This window comes from Mobula birostris, chromosome 1, assembly GCF_030028105.1.
Source record: "Mobula birostris isolate sMobBir1 chromosome 1, sMobBir1.hap1, whole genome shotgun sequence".
NCBI lineage: Eukaryota > Metazoa > Chordata > Chondrichthyes > Myliobatiformes > Myliobatidae > Mobula > Mobula birostris.
The window spans coordinates 178,097,529-178,123,236 of record NC_092370.1 but is presented as its reverse complement, the minus strand read 5'-3'; the positions used below and the strand labels follow the sequence as shown (position 1 = coordinate 178,123,236).

The 25,708-nt window shown below is 39.9% G+C and overlaps 1 protein-coding gene across 7 annotated transcripts in view; it reads left to right on the top strand.

The window, feature by feature from the left end:
* ryr3 (ryanodine receptor 3) overlaps positions 1–25,708 on the top strand; it is a 380,802-nt gene that overhangs the window by 214,838 nt on the left and 140,256 nt on the right. For all 7 annotated transcript variants that reach the window (XM_072266800.1, XM_072266764.1, XM_072266754.1 and 4 more), the window contains 13 exons: positions 1,767–1,947; positions 3,844–3,946; positions 4,120–4,240; positions 6,319–6,488; positions 7,038–7,258; positions 9,273–9,363; positions 10,125–10,265; positions 11,646–11,809; positions 12,662–12,740; positions 16,097–16,186; positions 19,408–19,545; positions 20,925–20,990; positions 25,516–25,591. In XM_072266800.1, the coding sequence (XP_072122901.1) occupies positions 1,767–1,947; positions 3,844–3,946; positions 4,120–4,240; positions 6,319–6,488; positions 7,038–7,258; positions 9,273–9,363; positions 10,125–10,265; positions 11,646–11,809; positions 12,662–12,740; positions 16,097–16,186; positions 19,408–19,545; positions 20,925–20,990; positions 25,516–25,591 (1,641 nt within the window). The remainder of the gene's footprint in view (positions 1–1,766; positions 1,948–3,843; positions 3,947–4,119; positions 4,241–6,318; positions 6,489–7,037; positions 7,259–9,272; positions 9,364–10,124; positions 10,266–11,645; positions 11,810–12,661; positions 12,741–16,096; positions 16,187–19,407; positions 19,546–20,924; positions 20,991–25,515; positions 25,592–25,708) is intronic.

The window sequence follows — 25,708 nt, the reverse complement described above, 5'->3', positions numbered from 1 at the left end:
TGTGAAAGGTAATCATGTTTGAGCAAGTTCAATGTATTATGAATAAAGGGTAACTGAAAGTATTGTTCAAAATACTCAGTGTCCACTTTATTAGGTATTCATATACTCCTGCTCATCAATGCAAATATCTAATCAGCCAATCCTATGGCCACAATTCAATGCATAAAAACATGCAGATATGGGCAAGAGGTTCAGTTGTTGTTCAGTCCAAACATTAGAATGGGGAAGAAATCTGGTCTAAGTGACTTTACTGTTTCATGATTGTTGATGCCAGAAAAGGTAGTTTGAGTATCTCAGAAACTGCTGATCATCGGGGATTTTCACGCTCATGAGTCTCTAGAGGTTACAGAGAATGTGAAAAACAAAAAAAAATCCAGTGAGTGGCAGTTCTGTGGGTGAAAACACCTTGTTAATGAGAGAAGTCAGAGGAGAATAGCCAGGCTCGTTCAAGCTGACAGGAAAGAAACTAACAAATAACCATGCATTACAGCAGTGGTGTGCAGAAGGGCGCCTTTGAATGCACAACATGTTGAAGCTTGAAGTGGATGGGCTACAGCAGCAGAAGACCACAAATATACACTCAGTGGGCACTTTATTAGATACAGGAGGTACCTAATAAAGTGGGCACTGAATGTAGATTTCATAAGAGCTTTAATAAGCTGTCATAACAAAGAATACTGGATAAAGTAAATATTCATGGTGCAGGAGATAGCATATTGGCATGAGATAAAATAAGAAAAAATGACAGATTTCGGAAATCTGCAAAATAAAACAAAGCAATTCTAAAAAACTCAGCAAGCCAGGCACATCTGTGGAAACAAAGAGTTAACTACCAATTTTAGCCACTTGGTCTACCCTATCAGAGATATTCCCTTTTTTCCACCAGACTTTCTTTATCGGCTCATCCACTTAAAACCAACTTGTTTTTTTTCTCTTCCCCAGTTCTGCTGAGAGGCCCGGACCTGAAATATTAACTGTTTCTCTTTCTACAGATGCTACCTTACTTGCTGAGTATTTCCAGCATTTTCTGTGTTTATGGTATGGCTAGAAGATTGATTGGATAACAAAAAAGAAACAGGCATAAATAGTCAGCGTCTGCTTGGCATACGTGCCAAGGGATCAGTGCTGGTGCCCCTACCTTTTACAATTTACATAAGTAATTTGGAAAGAAGCACTAATTTTTTTTGATGACACAAAGGTTGGTAGGAAAATAAATTGTGATACGAATATGGAGTATCACACAAAAGGATATAGATAGGTTAAATGAGCAGGACAAGATCTGATAAGTGTGACCCACACTACTTGTTTAAAAAAAAAGAAAGAAAGGAAAATACTAGAGTCCATATCAAAGGATGTAATAGCAGAGCATCTTATAAAGAAACATCAGACTGAGCATAGCGTACATGGATCTATGAAAGAAAAATCACGTATAACCAAATGGTTGGAGTTATTTGAGGAAGTAACAAATATAAAGGAAGACCTGTAATAGATGGATAAGTAATAGACAAGGGCGATCAGTGGATTTGGTGTATTGGGATTTTTTAAGGCACTCTCCCAATAACCCTTGATTCCCTTAATATTAAGAAATCTGTCACTCTCTAAATATGGCTTTATATGTCAATCTTGGGTCAGTTCCTGCCATGTTATGAATGGCAAGATAGTAAGTGTTCATCTGAATTGGACATTTCTCCCACATATTTACCTCGCTAAAGAGGTGTGACCTGATGAAAACATGTTAGAAAACACGATTCTTCTTGTTGCTTAAGGTGAAAGTGTTGAGGAAAATGCGAGTGTTGTTGTGAAGTTGCTGATTCGTCGCCCAGAGTGCTTTGGGCCTGCTGTAAGAGGTGAAGGAGGAAGTGGCTTGTTAGCAGCAATGAAGGAGGCCATTGAAATCTCAGAAGATCCCTGCCGTGATCTCCCTCCTGTTGAAGCTGGGAAAAATGGGTGAGTCGCAGTTCTCTTTTTCAATCAAGTTGCTGTTCTGAAGTTAACAATCCAACAGAATTATGTATAGGTTGCCTACGTGGATAAAGATTTCCAAAGAATCTTGAATCAAGATTCAAGTTTATCCATCACATGTGCACCTAAACATACAGAGAAATGTGTTGTTTGCATTAACAACCAACACACCTGAGGGTGTGCTGGGGGCGGCCCACAAGTGTCGCCATACATTCCGGTGCCAACATAGTGTGCCGACAATGCTTGGCAGAACAGCACAGAAAACAACAAGCAACAAAACAAGCCCCATTCCTCCTACCCACCCACATACATACACAGCCCTTTAATCTCAGGACAACCCTCCAATCTCCAGTCACTGGACTTCAACCTCATCAGCGGACTTGCAAAGATTGTTGTTAGTATTTAACATTTTAACAAATTAACATGACAATGACAAGTAAGTTAGTAAAATTAACTTCAATAGGTTTCAATGGGTACATTTAATGTCAGAGAAATGTATACAATATACATCATGAAGTTCTTTTTCTTCGCAAACATCCACAAAAACAGAGGAGTGCCCCAAAGAATGAATGACAGTTAAATGTTAGAACCCCAAAGCCCCCCCCCCACCCACACGTAAGCAGCAGTAAAGCAACGTTCCCTCCTCCCCCGCCAGCAAAGAAAGCATCGGTGCCCCCCACAGAGCACTCAAGTGTGCAGCAAAGAATCAATAAAGACACAGAGTTGCAGTACTCCGAAGACTACTCATTCACTCAGTATTTGTCATACCACAGTCTCTCTCTTGCTCTTGTCCCCATTTCAAAGCGAGAGGGGAGACATAGCAAAACAGCTCACTGATTTATGGTGTTAAAAATCTGCTGCATTGCTTCTTCCGAGCTCTGTGCCCAAAGAACTCGGGTCTCTGGGCACACAACCAGCAGCCAGCTCCCTGCTTTCGATCTTCCATCTCCCATGACACACCAGTTTTCAGCAACAGCACTGACCTCGAGTCTGCCCGCCTCCAGAGCCGCGAAATTCTGGAACCCTGAAGGTGTGCTAGTCCTCTAGGCCATGTCCTTGGCATATTGAATAGCTGCCAGTAGTGAGACCCCAAGGTCGGGGTCCCATTTCTGCAAAACCAAAGTCAGTGCATAACTCCAGATCAGGATCTTCAAAAGTGCCCTGAAAGGGGAAAAATAGAAATATTGAAGATAGAAATAGAACTGTTTCCAAAAATGCAGGCAAAGGAGTCGTACATCGTACTCCTAAGCTCTAAGCTTTGAGGTAAAAAAAAATGGTTAACCAACAAAACTTGATATTACAATGGAATCAAGATCACTGGGAAGAAACGGAGGAAGTTAAAAAATGAGAAGACAAGATAGAGCACTCCATGCACTTTACTGAAATTGGACTCCCATTATGCCACTGCGAACCAGATTTACATTTTGCAAACACATCAGAAGTTTCCAAGGCATTTGCAATTACTGTAATCTGCAATCCATCATAAAATGCATTTAGAGCCTCTCCCAACATTTCTTATCGGATCACAAAAGACTTTTGGCACTTAAGCCAAAGTGTTTGTATACAAGGTTCTTTGAGTTAATAATTTAGAATTAATTCAAAATGAATAACTGTACACCAGAATTGAACTGTATGTAAAGTAAGTATGTTGTCATAAGATAAAGTGTAATGAGACTCTAACATAATCTAGTTCTGATATAATCTCTCTCCACTTTTCTCTGGTACCTGAACCCAAATTCATTTTCATTATATTTGCTGCATCAACATGAAGAAGAAAACATTTTCACCAAAGTTATGTGACAGCACCCAAACTGCTGTAGTTTTTTTTTGCTTCATTTATTTGAATAACTTAAACTGTTTAAATGGCTCCTTTTAAAACAGTGGTAAAGAAGAGGATGAAGAAGTTGTGCATATGGGTAATTCTATTATGTCCTTCTATTCGGCTCTGATTGATCTTCTTGGACGATGTGCTCCAGAGATGCATGTAAGAAAGCTTTTTAGAAGTTTATTTTAAAAAGATCATTCTACCCCATATCAAATTAATGAAATATGTATTCTGAGATATTTAATGGGTTTACAATTTACTGAATGTGGAGATACATTATTATTAAAGTCTTCAGTCTGCCAACTACTGCCTTTTCATTACTATTCCCTCAGTTAATCCAAGCTGGCAAAGGCGAAGCTATCCGAATCCGAGCTATTCTTCGTTCTCTAGTGCCAACTGAGGACCTGGTGGGCATTATTAGTATACCACTGAAATTGCCTGTTGTCAATCCAGGTATGCCATTTCTATTGAAGTACGTTGTTAAACATATTGGCAGCTCTTCAATGCAGGTAATTTTTTCCCATAATTTTCCCCATGGTGAGTCAAATTATACATCATTTTATGATTAGCCATTGCATATGTGGCACATAAAATATTTTTCCCTACATCTGTGTCCCTTTAGTGTGTAATGAGCAGACTTTAACATTTGCTCTGCCCTTGCTGGGTGTAATGTGGCTGGAATTATTGGAAACAACACATTTCAGGTCTTGAATGTGTACCACATTTCAGCTTGCTTGTTTTAGTTGTCGGGGATTCTAGTTAGCTCTGACACTAGGATGTGCCATCCCAGCGGGAGGACAGGAAGAAGGCATGTCCAATCCGGTTTTATCTGCTGCTATTTTTGTGGAGTTGCTTCAGAACTACAGCTTGCAAGAAGGTTGTGGGGACATTTGTTCAGTAGGCTATAACCGTATTATTAAAATCACTTTATTGGGTGCTCAATGCCAGGGAATGTAGGTGAGGCACAATAGCTGGTTGCAGCAAATCCAATCAAGGAAGAGAAAATCAGGCAGACTTCCTACCTCTAGTCATTATGCCAACTGAAAGCTTGTGTATGTATTATGTGAGAACCAGATTGGGTTTTGCTATAATGCCAGACTGCTCCTTCTGTGTGACTGAATGCAGTTTTTAAATTTTCTCACCACCGAAGTTGGCAGATCAAGAGCTGTTGCGATGAAATGGGGATGTCTACAACAGCCAAGGCCTCTGATGCAGAAGAGGCAGTCTTGTATGACTTTATAGTCTTTCCACAACTTGAGGATGACTCCTGCATGGTACAAGATCTTGCAACAGTTAGCATGCATGGATCATAAAAGATCAGGTCTGAAGAGAAATTTGACTTTGATGGATGACACAAAGAAAGAATCAACAGCTTCCAATGTTAACACAGTTTATCCAAGCTCACTCTCAAGGAATTGATAATTGAGTTCAAAGTTCAAAGTAAATTTATTATCAAAGTACATAGATGTCACCATATACAACATTGAGATTCGTTTTCTTATGGGCATTAGCAGGAAATATAAAGAAACGAAAACATGCAAAATAATAATAACAATTAAACAAGCAATACATATCAGGAACATGACATGAAGAGTCCATGAAAGAGTGTCCATAGGCTGTGGGAACAGTTCAGTGTTGGGGTGAGTGAAGGTATCCCTCCTGGTTCAAGAGCCTGATGGTTGGGGGGTAATAATTGTTTCTGAATTTGGTGGAGTGGGTCCTGAGGCTCCTGTACCAGCAGTGAGAAGAGAGCATGGCCTGGATGGTGAGGGTCTCTGATGATGGATGCTGGTTACCTGCGACAGCGTTCCGTGTAGGTGTGCTCAATGGTGGGGAAGGCTTTATCTGCTGCTTTTGTAGGCTTTTCCATTCAGGGGCATTGATATTTCCATACCAACCTGTGATGTAACCAGTCAATATACTCTCCGCCATACATCAAAGTTTTAGATGACATATCAAATCTTCGCAAACTCCTAAGAAAGTGGAGGTGATGCCATGCTTTCTTTGGAACAGACTTATCTACATGCTGGACACAGCACAGATCCTCCCAAGTGATAATACCAAGGAATTTAAAGTTGCTGATCCTCTCCTCCTCTGATACTCCAGTGAGGACTAGCTCATGAACCTCTGGTTTAGTCCTCCCAAAGTCAACAATTAACTTGTTCTTGCTGACATTGGGTCAGGTGCTGTTGTAGCACCACTCAAACAGATTTTCAAATCTCCCTCCTATACGCTGATTCGTCACCACCCTTGAGAACAGGGGTGTCATCAGCAAACTTATGTATGTCATGGTGCTGTGCTTTGCCACCCAGTCATAAGTATAAATCGAGGTGTAAAGGGCTGCAGCCATCCTTAAACCCAAACTCAGTTACAGTGAATATCTTTGGGAGAGGAAGAAGATGGGGAAAAGCATTTTGAATGTATGATTATTTCTTGGACTTTGTCAATAATAAGATCCGATTTAATGCGGCAACAGGAAAAAATATTTTGTCAAGCTGTACTTTATGAACTATATTTTGGTGGTTTGACAGATGGAACCATTTATGAGCCGACAATGTCTGCAAGTTTCTGTCCTGACCACAAAGCACCCATGGTATTGTTTCTGGATCGTGTTTATGGTATTGAGGACCAAAGTTTCCTGCTTCATTTGCTCAAAGTTGGGTTTTTACCTGATCTAAGAGCATCTGCCTCCCTTGAATCAGTGAGTAAAAGTGGTTTATTAACATCAGCAATGTTATGTAAATTCGGTTCACTGCTATTTGTGCTGTTTCCTCTGTTGAGTTAGTATGTCATAATGCATTCTTTCAGTTGTCCTCCTCTCCTTATGTGTTTATTAATTTGATCAATGACATGTAAATTAAGTTTTGGAGAGTTAATATGCATTAGGCTTCTCTCCATTCTGACAGCAAACCAACAAGAGATTTCAGATAGAAACTTTATCCAATACTTCTATTCTTCCATTAGAGGGATTAAATGGAATTGAATTACACCTGAAGGGCAATATTCTAATCGGCCAAAATTGAATTTGTAGAGCATGCCTAATCAGAGTAATTGACAATAATGTATTCTAATCACATGCTGAAGAAGAAAGTAACATTAAAGTTACAACTTAAGAAAAAATTGATAAATGAAGTATTCATTGCAGTGTTCTTTTTATCTTCCCTGTGTTATAATTATCATTAATTCAGATAAAAACAAATTTGCTGTCTTTAAAGTTTACCCATAAATAATTGTTTTTCCATTCCAACAGGCTGACTTAAATACAACAGAGGTAGCCCTTGCCCTTAACAGATATCTCTGTTCAGCAGTGCTTCCATTGCTCACGAGATGCTCACCTCTTTTTGCTGGGACAGAACACTTTGCCCCTTTGATAGATTCCACGTTGCATACAATATACAGATTATCCAAAGGACGTTGTCTTACCAAAGCACAGCGAGAGTCAATTGAAGAATGCTTGCTGTCAATATGCCGGTACAAATATTTTAATTCACAATTCCAAATCTTCAGAATTACATTTGGTGATATGTCTTTTCATATTCCATATGACTATGCTGATTATCTTTCAAATACCTTGGGTAGAGCGAAGGAAACAAAATTTAAGTAGTGATTTTTTTAAAATTTGCTCACCTAATTCATCAAAAGATTTTCTGATTTTTGACCAGGAGCCAATGTTATCCTGCACCCCCACTCCAAGTACTTGTTGTATTTAGTTAAATACGTTTGATTAAGAAAAATATCTTTCAACATCAGATTGAAAGTTACCAATGAAGAAGAAGAAGAAGAAAGCCCTTAACTCCGAGTGGAGTCATCGGGACGCCATCATGATGGTGTTTTTTTAGTAGGCTTTCTTAATTTTATGAGGCCGAGTTGCTAGCTTGATGCTCAACCCAGCACTGATGGAAAGCGTGCAAGGGGGCCGGCTGTATTTGAACTCGAGAGCCTTCGCTCCGAAGTCCGGCGCTGATGCCACTACGCCACCAGCCGGCCGAAAGCTACCAATAGCCTTATATAAAATTGCCACCTACTGGCAAAGTAATGAGCTCCTACCACACTTAACATGTAGATCTATTTCGTCGCAACAGGCCTTAATTTTTTGACTGTGTCCTCTTCCCTTGGATTTGACATACAGTACTCACCAAAAGTCTTAGGCAGATATATATTCCTAAGGTGCCGAAGTCTTTAGCACAGTACCATATTTGTCAACATAGAGCGGAGAGTGAGTTTGTAAATCTGGTGAGAGCAAAGCATATTGGGAATGGTGAGAGTGGAGCACCACAGGAGGGCTGTGGGACAGGTGGCACAGAAGGAGTCCTGGGGTGGGGGGCTTGTGGCGGGGTGTGTGTGTGTGTTTGTGTATATATGTGTGTGTGTATATATATATATATATATATGTATATGTATGTCTAAGGCTATTTGCACAGTACTGTAAAGGGGTGAATTCTGGATACACAGCAGGGGCAAAGGAGGCAAACATACCAAGGGGGAGGGGGATGATTACTTTGGGAATTGTAGTTGTAACATAATAAAAATGTAGAGAAGTGATGACCAACAAGACCGGTAGGAATCTAAAAATGAGGACAAGGGAGCACTAGGGGGCTGAGAACCAAATAGGTCAGCGAGTATCATCATGATAGTTGAGTAGGTATATTCACTTTGGCTAAAACATGTCTGTCAAAACATGAGGATATGAAACCAGTCAGGAGAACATAACATTAACTCTAGAGAATTAACTGTTTTAGCAGCAGGCAGAAGATGTAGATATGCATCATAGGGGTGAAAGGAAACAGTTTTTGTAATTACAGGACATGGGGATGGAAGTTCAGTCTCAGTAATTCTGAAGGAGGATGGATGTACTACCATGGTACAGAGCCTGTGATGGGAACAAAGGTCATTCTAAGATATGGGTAATCATTATTCATTCAAGTCTGGATATCAGGGGAAATAAGCAATCTTGCTGTGTAGAGATATTGAAGGGATTGTGAGAAGTGATGAACAGGTGGAGCTATGCCATGAATGTACATTGTGTGGAGGTTACAGTGTCTCTAGATCATGTTGTCAAAGATCAGATACAGAAAGGAGCGAGTTCAGGATGCATTCTTGGGAAACCCAAGAGAACAATTCAGGATAGGAAAAGAAGCAATTACCTGAGTTTCTCCTTATGACTAAGAGCAACATTTAAGACATTTTCAGGAAGTTCTCATTTGCTCCTCTCTGGGTCTTTGGCTGCTACACATCAAAATGACCAAAATTATTGCCACTTCCTGTTAGATTTATGGTGTTCTGGATTTGTTTACAAAGAAATTGGGTGCAAATCCCCATCATCATATTCCTTGTAGGATAATGAAGATGATGTCCATTACTTGTAAACCATGGTGCTATCCCACCCTTAGTGAACTTATTAAACTGAGCATGTTTTCAATGATAAATCTAAAGAACCTTTAATTTTCCCTACACTACACGATTTTTAATTGTTACTATTTTGCAGGTATCTTCAACCTTCTATGTTGCAACCACTTCTGCGCCGCTTTGTTTTTGATGTTCCCCTTCTGAACGAATACTGTAAAATGCCACTAAAGGTATATGCCTAACATAGTCTTTCACTGATTAAAAATTTATGTACTTTACAATTGTTGAACATTCGTTAAATTGCAATTGGAAGCCAAGTTTATGACTTCAACAAGTTTAAAGTTTGAGTTTCTGGATTTTACTAAAAATATCCCGAAGTTGAGAAGTCTTTTAGTATAATATTTATGGAATACTGATTTCTCATATCACTGTTGTCATGACATTAATAAAGTCTGTGGAAAATACTGTATCTGGGTATGGATTTCCCAGTCAAGGAGAAATTGCAATGGATTCTGTGACAGTACCAGTCCTGCACCCAGACATTTGCTTACATCCAGCCTGTTCTTAAACTCAAGGGATCCTACAGATGCTGGAAATCTTGAGCAACAAGCACAAAATGCAAGAGCAACACAGCATGTCGAGCAGCATCTGTGAGGGGGAATAAACAGTTGACATTTTAGGCCTAGACTCTTAATCAGGACTGGAAAGGAAGGGGCAAGATGATGGAAGGGGAAGAGCAGAAGCTTGCAGGTGATAGGTGAAACCAGAGGTGTGTTGGTGGAGAAGGGGGATGAAGTAAGGAGCCGAGAGGTGATAGGTGGACAAGGTAAAAGGCTGAAGAAGAAAGTCTCTAATAGGAGAGGACAGTAAGCCATAGAGAAAGGGAAGGAGGAGGGGCTCAAGAAGGAGCAAACGGGCAGGTGAAGAAAGCAGAAGGGGTGTAAGGAGAACTTTTTATGCTCCTCATGTTAATTTCTTATTTCAATTATAGCTTTTAAGTAATCATTATACACAGTGCTGGAAGTACTATTGCCTGGCATCTGGATGGGGCAGTTATGGAAGTGCATCTGGTGAAGAGTTGCACCTTACCAAGAAATTGTTCTGGGGAATTCTGGATGCACTCTCAACAAAAGTAAGATTAATCTTGTGTTCTTCAATTGTATTAAAGGTTTCCTAAAATTTGAGCTTGCATTGGTTATTGAAGGTTAGAGCTGTAAATGTGGAATTATGTCAAAAAAGGCAAGGAAATATCTGTATTTCACCAAGGTTAAAAAAAAGTAAATAAGCTACTGAAATGGTATATATGCCTCATATTATTTCAAACATTTTAATTATGCTTCCTCAGAGTTACATTCTTTATTGAAAATAAATCTCTGAGCCTTGAATAATTGGTGTTTTAAGAATAATGCAAAGCCTAAAAAGTGTTTTTGGTGTCCTCTTGAACATGGGTATCCAAAGCAGCACTGTTAATTCTCTTGAATTATATAAATGCACTTTGACAAGCTCAGATAGATTTTGGAAATATAAAACCAGAGCGTCACAGAACAGTTGCAGTGCAGAAGGGGGTCATTTGGTCATTTGTGTGTGTGCTAGTTATTTATCAGAGCAATTTTCTAGTCCCATCTCCCAACCCCAGTCCTTTCTCTGTAACTTTGCTGCACTGTATTTTTATCCCGTTCCCTCCTGAAGGCCATATTAGAAGGCAGTGCATTCAGCTGAAATTGAAAAAGGAAACGTAAGAAAGGCAGCAGCTATAAAAAAAAACAAACTTAAGTTTTTTTGCTTAGTGACTTTCAGAAACAAGTGAACGTGTCAGACTGAAGACAAGTTTTAAGAAGCAGGCAACCAAGAAATGAGCAAAAGAGAAGAATAGTTCAGCACGAACTAGATGAGCTGAAGGATCTGTTTCTGTGTTGTATTTTTCTATGACTCTGTGATAAGTAAATGATTCCACCGAGCCAAAGAGGGTGGTAATGGAACAAATGAGAAAACAGAGATGTAAATGTGAGGAGCAGAGTCACAGGGCTAAATGGTACTGAAGATGATCTGGCAGAAACTATAGTAAAAGTGAAGATGTTACTTTAACAGAACAGCAAGATATGTTAGACAATGGGCTTGCTCTGAGAACAACAAAAGCTTGCTGAGACAATGTCCTTGTTTATCTTAAGGAAGTGTGAGAAAGGGATAGATAATGGACTTGAATAGTATGTATTTTTTTGTTAAACACCACCCTGAGTTTGAAAATCGCAGAGCAAGCAGTGTTATTATTTCAAACATCTTCAACATTATTGAAGGTGGTTAATAGGCAATCTATTGTGTTGCACAGTGTTTGCGAATGTATAAATGATTGATGCTATTTCCATGTATTGCTGGCAATGATACAGCTCCATCAGTTGGAAATGAAGGTCTGAATATATTGCTTACCGTTACATTTAGTGTTTTATCAGTAATCAGCTGTACTTCTCATTGACGTTAATGATCCTGCCATCTAATTGCCAAATCTCTCCAACAGAAATATCACCCTGATCTCTTTAAAATGGCTTTGCCGTGCCTAAGTGCAATTGGAGGGGCCCTCTCCCCTGACTATGTCGATTCCAGCTTTTCCAATGACTTGGACAGACAGGCATCAGTGGATGACAAAGGCAACTTTGACCCGAAACCCATCAACACTTCTAAGTATGATTTCAGAATAAAATAACAATGGCTTTCAATGAATATGGTCCCGATACGATATCATTGTTTATGATTTGAACTGGATATTAACATGAATTTGCAAAATAACTCTCAATGCTTAGGTCATTAATAATGTTAAAAAAGAATTGTAAATTCACATCTGTTTCAAAAATAATGCAATTCTGAACTTCATTCTGAAGGTTTTACATTTCATTGAAGAAGTTTTACTCTTAATACCTCTTCACAGATGAAGCAATTTATTAGAATTCCTAACATTTTTTTTATTTTGTCTGAATATTTGTAAAATTATTTCTTAAGTAATTTTTCTTTGAATAGCATGCATGAACTATTTCAGCATAACATCAGGTCCATGAATATTGCTTTTTAATCTGCATTTACTAAGAGATTTGCAGAATTAGACTGGAGATATTAGGAAAGGAAGTAACGGTAATTCAGATGGCATCAACACCACTGAATAATTTTATATAGTTTATGTAAAACAACATAACCTCATTTTGCCTTTGTCTCATAATTGGCACAATTTTGTCAGAAAATATATAAAACCCAAACTTACCGGCAGAAGGGCTGCTCGCATTGATAAAGCACATTGTTGAACCTTTAAAACCCACTGGCAGTAAGGTAATATAACAAACTTCGAACTTCATTCAGAAACTATTTGGTGCAAGGAGATCTTGACCAAATTTGGTGGTTCTTTGACCAATTTGGCAATCCTCCATTAGTTTCATTATAAATAATTGCCTAACCTAGTTGCAGAGTAATTTTGTTTTGAAAATATAGCTTCTTAAAAACTTTTCATTTCAACTTGTTTATAGTGTCTTTAACTCTGTCTTTCAGTATTTCAATTCCGGAGAAGTTGGAGCATATTGTGAACAAATATGCAGAACATCTCCATGAGAAATGGGCTCTTGAGAAGGTAAAATAGTAAGGGCATATTTTGGACATTGGCAATATTTTCAGAGAAAGGAGTTGAAAAGAAGTTAATTTTTAAAGTTAGAGTAAAAATGATAATGCTGGAAATCCTCAGCAGCTCTAGCTCCTAATGATGGGTAAATGACGAGTAGATCTACTGAACCAGGTTAAATTCTGACCTTGGTGCCGTCTGTGTGGAGAGTACAACTTCTCCCCTTGACTCTGTGGGTTTTCTCTGGAAGCCTCTGTTTCCTTCCATGGCCCAAAGATGACGGGATGCTAGCATAATAAGCCACTAGAAATTTCCTCTGGTTTGGAGACGAATGGTAAAATATGGGCAGATTTGATGGGACTGTGTGGACAATTGAATGAAATGAATATGCAAATGCTGAATGATGTGCTGTACTTTCACGCTCTGTAACTCAATGATTTCCGTCCAGAATTAAACCTAATCTCCATTTCTTGTCTTCAGCGCACTCTGCACAGCCCCCTGTTCTTACATGAAACAAGCTCCTGGGTGCCTTCTTCCAAAGGGAAGCAGGCTCTCTGCTGGTCAGCCTAGTGCAATCAGTACTTGCAATCAATGTTAACAAGATGTGACAAGAAAATACTTTAAAATCCAGAGAAGCCTCAGCTCCAGCTTCGCTGAAATTGAAACTCACTGACACAGAGTAACAATCATTCAGAAACAATTCTATTAAATGTATTATTAAATAATAAGATCAAATAAGATACAAATAGAAAACTTAATCCATATAAACACTAGGAAACAACTAAATACATTTAAATCAACTTGATTAAATAAAGAAGGCTCATACTTGCACTTTACTCCTTAGCTGATGTTTCTCCATTAAAACCAAAGGGACTGCTGAATTTAAGCCAAGTCTGACAGGCAGAATTCCCAACCGAAGTGCTATGAAATCTGCTGTAATTTTTGCTCTCCAGCTGGACTCCATGTAGAGTACAGTTGATCCATCATCTGTTAAGAAGTTTAAGGCTTGTGCTTTCATTCAGAGTAATCCACACAAAAGCATGTATACAAGCCAACAGCCTTGAATTGGAACTGGTGGATTTTAAGTATAAGACATTTCATTAACTTGCATTTAGTACTGAATTAGACAAAAATTTAAATACTGCTTCAAGGTTAAGCAGGCATCTGAAAGATACAATGCCTTTACATCAAATTACCACACTTATTAAGTTGAAGGCGTAACTCCCTGTAAATGTTCTATAGTCATAACAGCTGTTTGCCCTTGGCATATAATTGATTTTAATTGCATCTTAGAGTGACATTCAATTGCAGAATACTCAGCAACATTGAAATTCTGAATATTGCCTTCTGTTTACATTTGACAATCCAACTACACAGAAAACCTATGGAGAATTTTTTTTTGGAGTTGTGGGTCTGCTTGCTCTGGTAGTGCAAGTAACATGCCAAAAGCATAAAATAAAAATGGTAGCTAATTCTACGTAGTACAGATTAGGGAGTAAAGGAATACTCTCTGCTTTCCTGGAGGAGTGCTGCTCTAATATTACTCACAAAGCACTAGAAACTTCCGGAACACTATAGCCCACTTGACACGCCAATGACCATCTGTGTCCTGTGGCTGCAGTATGTATTATGTACAAAATGCACTACAACTACTTGCCTGTGTTGTTTCAACAGCATCTGCCATATCATAGACCACCACCACTAACTAGGACAAGAGCAGCAGGAACTTGGGCACTGAGAAGTTTCCCTTTCACTGGCCCATCATCCCAACATGGAACTGCAAAGTAATTCCTTTACCGTTGCTGGATCTAAACCCTGGAATCCCCAGCCCAACAGTATTATGGGGTAACACACATCAAATTTGCTGGTGAATGCAGCAGGCCAGGCAGCATCTCTAGGAAGAGGTACAGTCGACGTTTTGGGCCGAGACCCTTCGTCAGGACTAACTGAAGGAAGAGTTAGTAAGAGATTTAAAAGTGGGAGGGGGAGGGGGAGATCCAAAATGATAGGAGAAGACAGGAGGGGGAGGGATGAAGCCAAGAGCTGGGCAGGTGATTGGCAAAAGGGATACGAGAGGATCATGGGACAGGAGGCCCAGGGAGAAAGAAAAGGGGGAGGGGGGAAAAAAACCCAGAGGATGGGCAAGGGGTATAGTCAGAGGGACAGAGGGAGAAAAAGGAGAGAGGGAGAAAGAATGTGTGTATATAAATAAATAACGGATGGAGTACGAGGGGGAGGTGGAGCACTAGCAGAAGTTAGAGAAGTCAATGTTCATGCCATCAGGTTGGAGGCTACCCAGACGGAATATAAGGTGTTGTTCCTTCAACCTGAGTGTGGCTTCATCTTTACAGTAGATACGTCTATCCATGGCCTCCTCTACTGTAAATTCTGATATGTCTATCCACGGCCTCCTCTACTGTAATTTGCTGAACACCTATGCTCTGTCCGCCAGAGAAAGCAGGATCTCCCAGTGGCCACACATTTTAATTCCACATCCCATTCCCATTCTGATATGTCTATCCACGGCCTCCTGTACTGTAAAGACGAAGCCACACTCAGGTTGGAGGAACAACACCTTATATTCCGTCTGGGTAGCCTCCAACCTGATGGCATAAACATCGACTTCTCTAACTTCCGCTAATGTCCCACCTCCCCCTCGTACTCCATCCGTTATTTATTTATATACACACATTCTTTCTCTCTCTCTCCTTTTTCTCCCTCTGTCCCTCTGCCTATACCCCTTGCCCATCCTCTGGGCTTTTTCCCCCCTCCCCCTTTTCCTTCTCCCTGGCCTCCTGTCCCATGATCCTCTCATATCCCTTTTGCCAATCACCTGTCCAGTTCTTGGCTCCATCCCTCCCCCTCTTGTCTTCTCCTATCATTTTGGATCTCCCCCTCCCCCTCCCACTTTCAAATCTCTTACTCACTCTTCCTTCTGTTAGTCCTGACAAAGGGTCTCGGCCCGAAACATCGACTGCACCTCTTCCTAGAGATGCTGCCTGGCCTGCTGCATTCACCAGCAAATTTGATGTGTGTTGCTTGAATTTCCAGCATCTGCAGAATTCCTCGTGTTTAAGTATTATGGGGTACCTTCACCAGGAGGTCTGCAGCAGTTCAAGAGATGGCTCACTGCCACTTTCTCCTGGACATTTAGAGAGAGTTAAAAAATGCCAGCCTGGCCAGCAGTGTCCAGTCTTGAAAACTGAGTTACCATATACCCAAGTTAAATGTTGAATGTTTATATTGTAAAGTGAAAAAGATAATATTAGAGAAAAATGTAATGAAGTCATTATGAAAAAGAATTGTGAAAAATACATAATTGTCGTACATTTCAGCAAATGAGATTTAGTTTTGCTACTTATTTGCAGATACAAAATGGGTGGACGTATAGTGATACAATCAATGAGAATATGAAGACTCATCCATTATTGAGACCGATTAAAACATTAACCGAAAGGGTAAGGGACTTCAGTGTATGTTTTTTGTCTAAATTGGGTTGTTACTACTGGTTGCTGCATTGTTTTCATGAAATTATAGGAGTATTTACAATGAAGCTTTGGCTCCAACTACACTCTTGAATTTTTATTCATTGGTATAACTGTTAGGAAAGTGTTTGTTTCATATCAGGGCTTAAGGATAGTGTTTCATGGGAGAAAGCTGTTGTAGGAGGAGTGCAGGTGGGTGAGGGGTTAAAATATGTTGATACAGTAGCAGAACTGGAGTAGAGGATGAGGGATTACTTTAAGGGGTCAGTGTAAGAGCTGGACATGACTGTTGCAGCTCTCCACAGTGCAGTGCAGTTAGAAGAGGCCTCACAGATTAAGAGCACAGTACTATTTTGTAAATCCCCTTTAAACTTACCTCCTCACCTTAAACACCTCCAGTATTTGACATTTTAAACCTGGGAAAAGACTTCTTCTTCTATCTATAACATAAGACCATAAGACAAAGGAGCAGAAGTCAGCCATTCGGCCCATCGAGTCTGCTCCACCATTTTATCATGAGCTGATCCACTCCCCCGCCTTCTCACCATAACCTTTGATGCCCTGGCTACTCAGATACCTATCAATCTCTGCCTTAAATACACCCAATGACTTGGCATCCACTGCCGCCCATGGCAACAAATTCCATAGATTCACCACCCTCTGGCTAAAAAAATTTCTTTGCATCTCTGTTCTGAATGGGCGCCCTTCAATCCTCAAGTCATGCCCTCTCGTACTAGACTCCCCCATTATGGAAAACAACTTTGCCACATCCACTCCGTCCATACCTTTCAACATTCAAAATGTTTCTATGAGGTCCCCCCCTCATTCTTCTAAACTCCAAGGAATACAGTCCAAGAGCAGACAAACGTTCCTTATATGTTATCCCTCTCATTCCCAGAATCATTCTAGTCAATCTTCTCTGTACCTTCTCCAACATCAGCACATCCTTTCTTAAATAAGGAGACCAAAACTGCCCACAGTACTCCAAGTGAGGTCTTACCAGTGCCTTATAGAGCCTCAGCATCACATCCCTGCTCCTATACTCTATTCCTCTAGAAATGAATGCCAACATTGCATTCGCTTTCTTCACCACCAACTCAGCCTGGAGGTTAACCTTAAGGGTATCCTGCACGAGGACTCCCAAGTCCCGTTGCATCTCAGAACTTTGAATTCTCTCCCCAGTTAAATACTAGTCTATCCATTTATTTTATTAACATTGAGTTAATAAAAATAAAAATCAACAAAGTAGGTTGCTTTTTACCCATTTTGTGTTTTTTATCTATATTGTTTCCCACATAAATTCCAAAAGAGGAGATTCTATTCCATATATCAATGTTTTGGTTGTGAATTGTGCGTCTCCTAAGGATGAATTTCCACCACTTGGACTGCTTTAATGCAAGGGTCCCATAATTTAATTTGATGCTGAACACCTGTATGTTGACCTGGTAACATTTTCCCTCCTACACCTAATAATGTCATAGCTGATATTAGAACACTTCTGTGGTTGAAGAATGCAGGTGCTTTAGACCATGACACTATTTAGATATGTGTGCCAGTTGGCTGAAATTGATTTCCTTGCTAAGATTAACTTTTATCTGTTTGATGGCAATATCAAACAAATGCAAAGATACATTTTGCTTCCGACAAATGTCTGACTATCTTTAGTCTGTTGGTGGTAATGTTAAAGTAGATATAATGATAGTAGGTTTAAACCCAATATTATTAATCTATATTTTAGGCTATATTTTGTCATGTTTTGTTTCCAATGCTAGCAAGCAATTTTGTATCCAGTACATAGAAATTCTCTCTCCTTTGAAAGTATTTATTGTTTTCCAATAATTGTATATTGATTACTTTGAAATATCTTTAAAGTATTGGAGCTGAATATTACCACACTATAAATGTTGTAGAGCAATCTTTGCCGAATAATTTTGTCAAATTTTTAAGCAGATTAAATAAATCTCTTTAAACTTCTTGCATTTTTATACTGGGTTACCATGAAAGATTTTATAAAATATGTCCTTTCTTTGCAATTTACATGTTGTGATGTATTTATTACATCACATAACATATTGCATGATTCAATATTGCAATGTTATAATGGTCGTTGGAGTAAAGATCACTTCTGTAAATTCAGTCAATCAGAGATACCTTGCTTCAGTTGAATCCATGTTGGACATTGTCTATTTCAGATGGGCTTTAACCAAGATTTTGTAACCTTCATTTCAAAAAGGTTATTTGAACAAAATAATGGAAATAGTAGCCTTTATCAAATGCTCTATACTGATCTCCACTTCAAGCTACAGTCACATTGCACTGATGGGTTATGGTGCTCTAAATAGTTCCAGTTAAATATTGCTTGTACTTTTTAAAAACAAAGACATCACTCAGGATGCACCCGGGCTGGCAGACTGAATGTGTGCCATTGCCGGGGACTGGCAGCACCTGCTTCAAGTGTTGACAGACTGCCCAGATCATATGGTATCTTTCATCACCTCCTGTTAAATGTGAAATCTGCCTTCTCCACAGCTCTTTTCCTTTGTCAGCACAGCTCTCCCAAGCCTTGAGCTTTCTCTATAGTAAAGAAAGCTCAACAGTTTGTAACCACCCTTGCCATGGCAGAGTGTACCCCTGAATATCACATCTCAGTGCTTACCAACAGCACTGTTTGCCCCAGCTCGCCAAACATCAGACTCTTGGACATCACTTTTATGCTGAGCCTTGGTAATTCATAGTGTTGAGGAGGACATGGTGTCAGATTCTTGCTGCAGCAGCAATGAGACGGTTTGAGGTTTATGCCCAGTTCCCAGAATGCAACAGCAGAGGGCAAAGGGTTGCACACAGTTTCTCAGCACAGCAGAAATCAGCAAGGAGGTACCAGTGTACAGCAGAAATGTGAAACAGGCCACCACGTGAGATGACACATTGGAGTCATTATTTAAAGCATATATACACGACCCTCAAGACTATGTAACTGGGGGTCTGACTTTGTGTCTATAGGTTTATCCACAATAAAAGAACAATATAAACCTCATAATGCTTTAATTTTAATTTCATTTTTTATGTATATGCATCACTCCAGCAAAGTCTATAAATATCAGGTAGTCATGGAAATTTGCAGAGTCCTTAAAACTGCTTTGCGTACTTCCAATATAGTTTTAAAATTATTGAATTGAACTACACTTGCTACACAGGAAAAGGGATTGTATTGCTGGCCATCCAAGGAATCTTTCCGGATCATGTTGGCTTTAAATTGGAACATCGAAAGGACAAAAGAAAGTGAAGCCATGATGCAGCACATTGAAAATGAAAAACTACGCAAGTCTTCTCAGGTACAGCAACTTCCCTTCGGTCTACCAAAGCGGCTCCTGTTACTTTCTCAAGTATGTTTTATGAAGAGATTGGAGAAATATTCATTTTAGATTTCACTTATTCATGTGGCTTTTTGGTGTATGTTCAGCTTTGATCAGACCCTGTAAGCCAGTTATCTCTGTAGCATTGATTTGAATTAAGTTGTTAGCACCTGCAAGATCTTGATGTGAGGAGATTTCATTTAGTGTACATGTTATCTTTCTAAATTAATAAGTAATTGGACCAATGGAATTTCCCAAATTATTCTGACTTAATAGTTTTGATGTTAACACGACAAGATGGGAAAATAACAAGCAGTGTGATGAAACATAAAGAATGCTGAATATGACCCAATGGGTCGAATATACACCTGCTGGTATATCTCCAGTAGCAGACTTAGTTCCATGTAGGTGTCCCACTGTGTGAGCAAACAGCTGGTTTAAACCCTGCTGGTCCTTTGTATGTCCATGTGAAGTGAAGGAAAGATGAGAAATGAACTCCACATTAAGTTGGCCAGGAGGAGCGGATGTTCTACCCTAGTCACTTGGTGAAAGGCCACCCATAAAAATGTTGATATTTCTTTCCTTGTTTCCTTTATCACTAACTCCTTTGCTATTTTTGACCTCCCCTCTCACTGCAGCCCTGATATCTTTCACCAATCATGCCAAGATCACAGCTAGTACATTTTTCCTTCTGCCAAATTCCCTTTTGTGGACTTCCTCTGCGATTCTCCACACAACACCTGACCATCGTGTCAATTTGGCCACTTACCTTGTTGGGAATCAAGGAACAAATGATCATTTGTATTGATCAAGTCCTCCTCATTCCCAGCTTTACTGAGTCTTCATCTGCTTCACAGCCCCTTGGATCTTCCTGCTTACCTGCAAATCCAGAGGCAAATGTAACTCAATGCATGAAAAAAATGTTCATTTCATGCAACTGATGGCAAGTATAGTAAATGAAGCTAATGTGTCATAGATCCAGGGGAAGGGATGTTGTCAATGTGGAGTTCACATGTTCTCTCCATGACTCTCCGTACTCCAGTCACTCTAGTTTCTTCCCACTTCCCAAGATGGTTCAAGTTAATGACACAAAAGTTAAATGACTTAGTGGGTTTGTGTGAGAAATTAAGTTGTATGGGAACAGGGGAAATAACATGGGGGGAATGGGATGAATGGGATTGTCCCTCTGGGACCTAGCATGAACCCAATGGGCTGAATAGCAGCCTCCCAAGTCTTTACTAGTACTGTACAAATATTTTTACTAAGTAGTCCAGGATAAAGGCATTTAATTTGTTTCAAATTGAGAGCAAAACTGCGACTTAATCTGTGGTGATAACTTCTTGAATTGTCTCTTGCAGAGTTCAGGGGGATACACTCCAGTTCCTGTTGACTTGTCAAATGCTCTGCTCTCCAGAGAGAATCAGGTCAGTGGCACCATCTGCTGCCTGCCTTCTCATATAAATTGCAGTTCAAACTAGACATTCTGCAATGTGATCAAATTTCATCCACTTTTGTTTACAGATAAAGGTGCTTGATGGGAAATTTTCCAAAGTAGTCACTCTTCATTTGCAAACATTTTACTCTCAAGCAGCGAAGCCCAAACTTTAATCTTGATAAATTAACAAAAGCAGTAAATGGCTTATTAGGGTTTGTGCTGAATATTTGATACAATTCAGAAGAGACAGTTTCACTGTGTGAAGTCAAACTGAGATGGGTATTAATATTGATTAATTTATTTTGCTTTGGTCTGCTGGTCTTCCATGTGACATGCAGAAATAGGTTATGAGGTTTGCACACGAAAACTAACTTTCCCTAACTAAACTATTCTAATATTGATGTGATTATCTAACTGTGTAGGATATTGTTCAGTGTATGGTCTTCACAATAAACATAATATATCCAAACCTTTATCTACCACTGTATTAATCTCTTCCCCACTTATCAGTAAAAGGATGGGAGGGATGGGAGAACTCGACACTGGTAATGTCATTTGTTCCCTACTTAACAGTTTTCATTCCAGGCCTCTGTACCACCCTCTGCAATTGGATCCGCATCTTCCTAACCGGAAGACCACAATCTGTGCGGATTGGTGATAACATATCCTCCTCGCTGTTGATCAACACTGGCACACCTCAGGGGTGTGTGCTTAGCCCACTGCTCTACTCTCTATATCCACATGACTGTGTGGCTAGGAATAGCTCAAATACCATCTATAAATTTGCTGATGATACAACCATTGTTGGTAGAATCTCAGGTGGTGACAAGAGGGCATACAGGAGTGAGATATGCCAACTAGCAGAGTGGTGCCGCAGCAACAACCTGGACCTCAACGTCAGTAAGATGAAAGAGCTGATAGTGGACTTCAGGAAGGATAAGACGAAGGAATGCAGACCAATCCTCATAGAGGGATCAGAAGTAGAGAGAGTGAGAAGTTTCAAGTTCCTGGGTGTCAAGATCTCTGAGGAGATCTTGCCTGATTTTAGAAATTGGCTTAAGAACTCAATGCCCAAAACCATGTAACTTCCCCTTTCAAAATTGGGGGAGTTTTAACAAACTGAGTTCAATTCAGCAGGGAAAATACCGAAGTGATTGAAGTCATTCCTGATGTACAAATAATTTTGCATCTTGGAGATAAGTTATCACAATCCAAGGATACTATTGCTTAGATCATTGTATTCACACATCTCCAGCTGTTTCATCAACAATCAAGGGTGAAGTTGATTATCCTACTACTTAGTTGCATTTCCAGCATTGATGGAGGGTCAGCCCAGGCTAATGTCCAAATGGATTCAGAGTGCTGCATACATTCTCACCTCTGCATGGTAAAGATTAAGGTCAACCCCATTGTGTTTTCTTTCCTTTTGAAATTGAAAACATCTTTTCTGAAGATTGCACTTCACAGCCAGATTTTAATTGTCCTATAATTTCTTGATCAGTGAGATGATTATCAAGAAACTTCATCTCATCTTTTTAAAATATCCACTCACTTTTGGACATATAAGTTAACTTTTAACATAAGACCATAAGATACAGGAGCAGAATTAGGACATTTGGCCCATCAAGTCTGCTCTACCATTTCTTCATGGCTGACCCATTTTCCCTCTCAGCCCCAGTCTCCAGCCTTCTCCCCACATCCCTTCATGCGCTGACCAGTCAAGAATCTATTAACCTCTGCCTTAAATATACATAAAGACTTGGCCTACACAGCTGCCTGTGGCAGCGAATTCCACAGATTCATTACTCTCTAGCTAAAGAAATTCCTACTCATCTCTGTTCCAAAAGGATGCCCCTCTATTCTGAGGCTGTGTCCTCTGGTCTTGGGTTCTCTCACCATAGGAAATATCCTCTCCACATCCACTCTATCAAGGCCTTTCATATAAGTCATCTTTTAACATATAAGACACAAGAGTAGAATCAGGCCATTCACCCCATCTAGTCTGCTCTGTCACTTGACCATGGCTGATTTATTTTCCCCTTTCAGTCCCATTCTCCTGCCTTCTCCCCATAACCTTTGACACCTTTATTAGTCAAGACCCCATTAACTTCTGCTTTAAATATACCCAGTGACTTAGCCTCCCAGCCATCTGTGGCAATCAGTTCCAAAGATTCACTGCCTCATCTCAGTTCTAAAGGAATGTCCTTTTATTCTGAGGCTGTGCCCTCTGATCCAAAATTCGCTCACTAATGGAAACATCACTCCATGTCCACTCTGTCTAAGCTTTTCAGCATTTGGTGGTTATTAGTGAAGTGCCCCCACATCCTTCTGAATTCAGAGCCATCAAATACTCCTCACATGTTAACTTTTTCTTCCCTGGGATCAGTCTCATGAACCTCCTCTGGATCCTCTCCAATACCAGCACATCCTCCCTTAGATATGGGGCCTAAAACTGCTCACAATACGCCAAATGTGGCCTGACCAATACTTTAAAAAGCCCCAGCATTATATCCTTGTTTTTATATTCTTGTCCTCTTGAAATGAATACTAACAATACATTTGCGTATCTTACCACTGACTCAACCCTCGAGTTCACCTTTAGGGAATCCCGCACTAGGACGACTTCCAAATCCCTTTGCACCTCCAATTTCTCAATTCTTTCCCCGTTAGAGAAAGATCTATGCCCTTATTCCTTTTACTGAAGTGCATTATCATTCACTTCCCAAAGCTGCATTCTATCTATCACCCCTTTGCCCATTCTCCTAATCTATCTTAGTCCTCTGCAGACTTCCTGCTTCCTCAACACTACCTGCCCCTCCACCTATCTTTGTATCATCCACAAACAAAGACATCAAGTCTGTCATGCAGATCATTGATATATACAGTAATGCAGAAAGCTGGAGAATGCTCAAGCTGACTGTCCAGTGCACTAGATGGGGGGGGGGGGGGAGCTCTGCAGGACGATCTATTTCTTGTCTGAGAAGGTAGTCTGAGCCCTTTCTACTCTGATGAGTGATGCAAAAGATGCAATAGCATTGTTGTAGGTAAGAGCAGGTTTAATTTTCTGCCAATTCCTTGCATAATTCTTTGGTCAAGACTTATTTGTGCTCACTATATTTAATGTCAACAGCCTTTCACCAAAAAATGGGGAGTAATAGAGATGAACAGGTTTTAAGGTGCAGAGAGAGGAGGGGATATAGAACTCAAAACTAAATTAAGATACAGGGGCTTATTTGTTACCGGTGCCAAAATAAATCTGACAACTTTCATTATTACTTCCTCTTGTTCGTGATACAGGATTTACAGTGTACTGCCCTCCACAGACCAAACCTGCCCTGCCTACTCATCACGCACATTGGCCCACATTTTGTTCCTCATACTCGATGATAACCGCCTCTCCAAGTGCTCACCAAGAACCTTTCCCCACCTCCACAATCATGAGCTTGACATTAGCTACCCCTGTCCTTGCGACAGACCCTTCCCCACACATCCACAATATGGTCACCCCAGGCTTCCCACTTCCATTGTGCTTATCTCTCTCACCTCATACTAACGACTGACATGTTCTTCTCCCCCGCCCCCAAAAAATACTTCTGTTCAGTACATAGAGTGCCCCACCCACCCCTTGCTTACGATCTCCATCCTCACCTCAGATCACCCTAGTGCTCACCAAGGACACTCTTACCATGTTCATCACTATATTTCCCTCAGACTCCACTCCTCCCTTCCCTGCCTCATGCTCAATGCAGGCCTACACATCCCTGTGTTTATCTCGTACCCACAATAATAGATTGCACTGTCCTCATGTTGTTTGCACAGGAAGAATTAAATGTCAAAAACCAACCTTAGCTCCTGGTAAACGTATTGTGTGTAGTGGAGGTTTCTGCATTTTATGTCCTATCACACAGGGTCCATTGCAAGCTGATGAAAAAATGTTGTCTTTTCACTAAGCCAGAATTCTTACTACAGTTGTCAAAACACTGTCGCTGTTTCTGATATTCAAAAATATTTCAATATTAATCAAGCATTTTAAATATCGAGGAATGTAAATGTTACACAATGTAAGTATACTGGAAATGGCTTCAACATATATGAACACTTGTTTTTTTTAAACCCCCACCCCAAGAATACAAACATATAACTTAATCCCTCTCTTCTGATGAATCATGTGCTGAGTCAAGCATCAGAGCACAGAAGCTATGCAGGTTTGCACTCTAGTTGTAACATTGAGTCAGGCACATAATAGTAAGAACACCCTGGATCTTTCTGCAGTTTCTCCACAGTTAAATGATGTCTGATTTGCATATATGTTTTATTGATGTTGTTACTTCATAAGCAAGTGATGAACTGTTAGAGCATACTTCTGGTGGTAGCTTTAATTTATCAGTTTTTAAAATGTTGTGTCACTTTAAGCACATGTAATAAAGAGAGTTGTAAATTGTCAGTATGCCCCTACATCAACATTAATAAGTAATGCAATGAGAAACTTGTGTTGCTGTTGGTTTCTTACCCAGGCAATGGCCGAGCTCATGGCCGAAAACTATTATAATATCTGGGCCAAGAAAAGGAAAACTGAATTAGAAAGCAAAGGTAAGTCTGTGAATTTTGCAAGACAAGTATTTGAAGATGCTGGAAATGTGAAGTAACAACATAAAATTTTCAAAACAACAGGTCAGACAGCATCTGTGAAGAGAGAAACAGAATTAA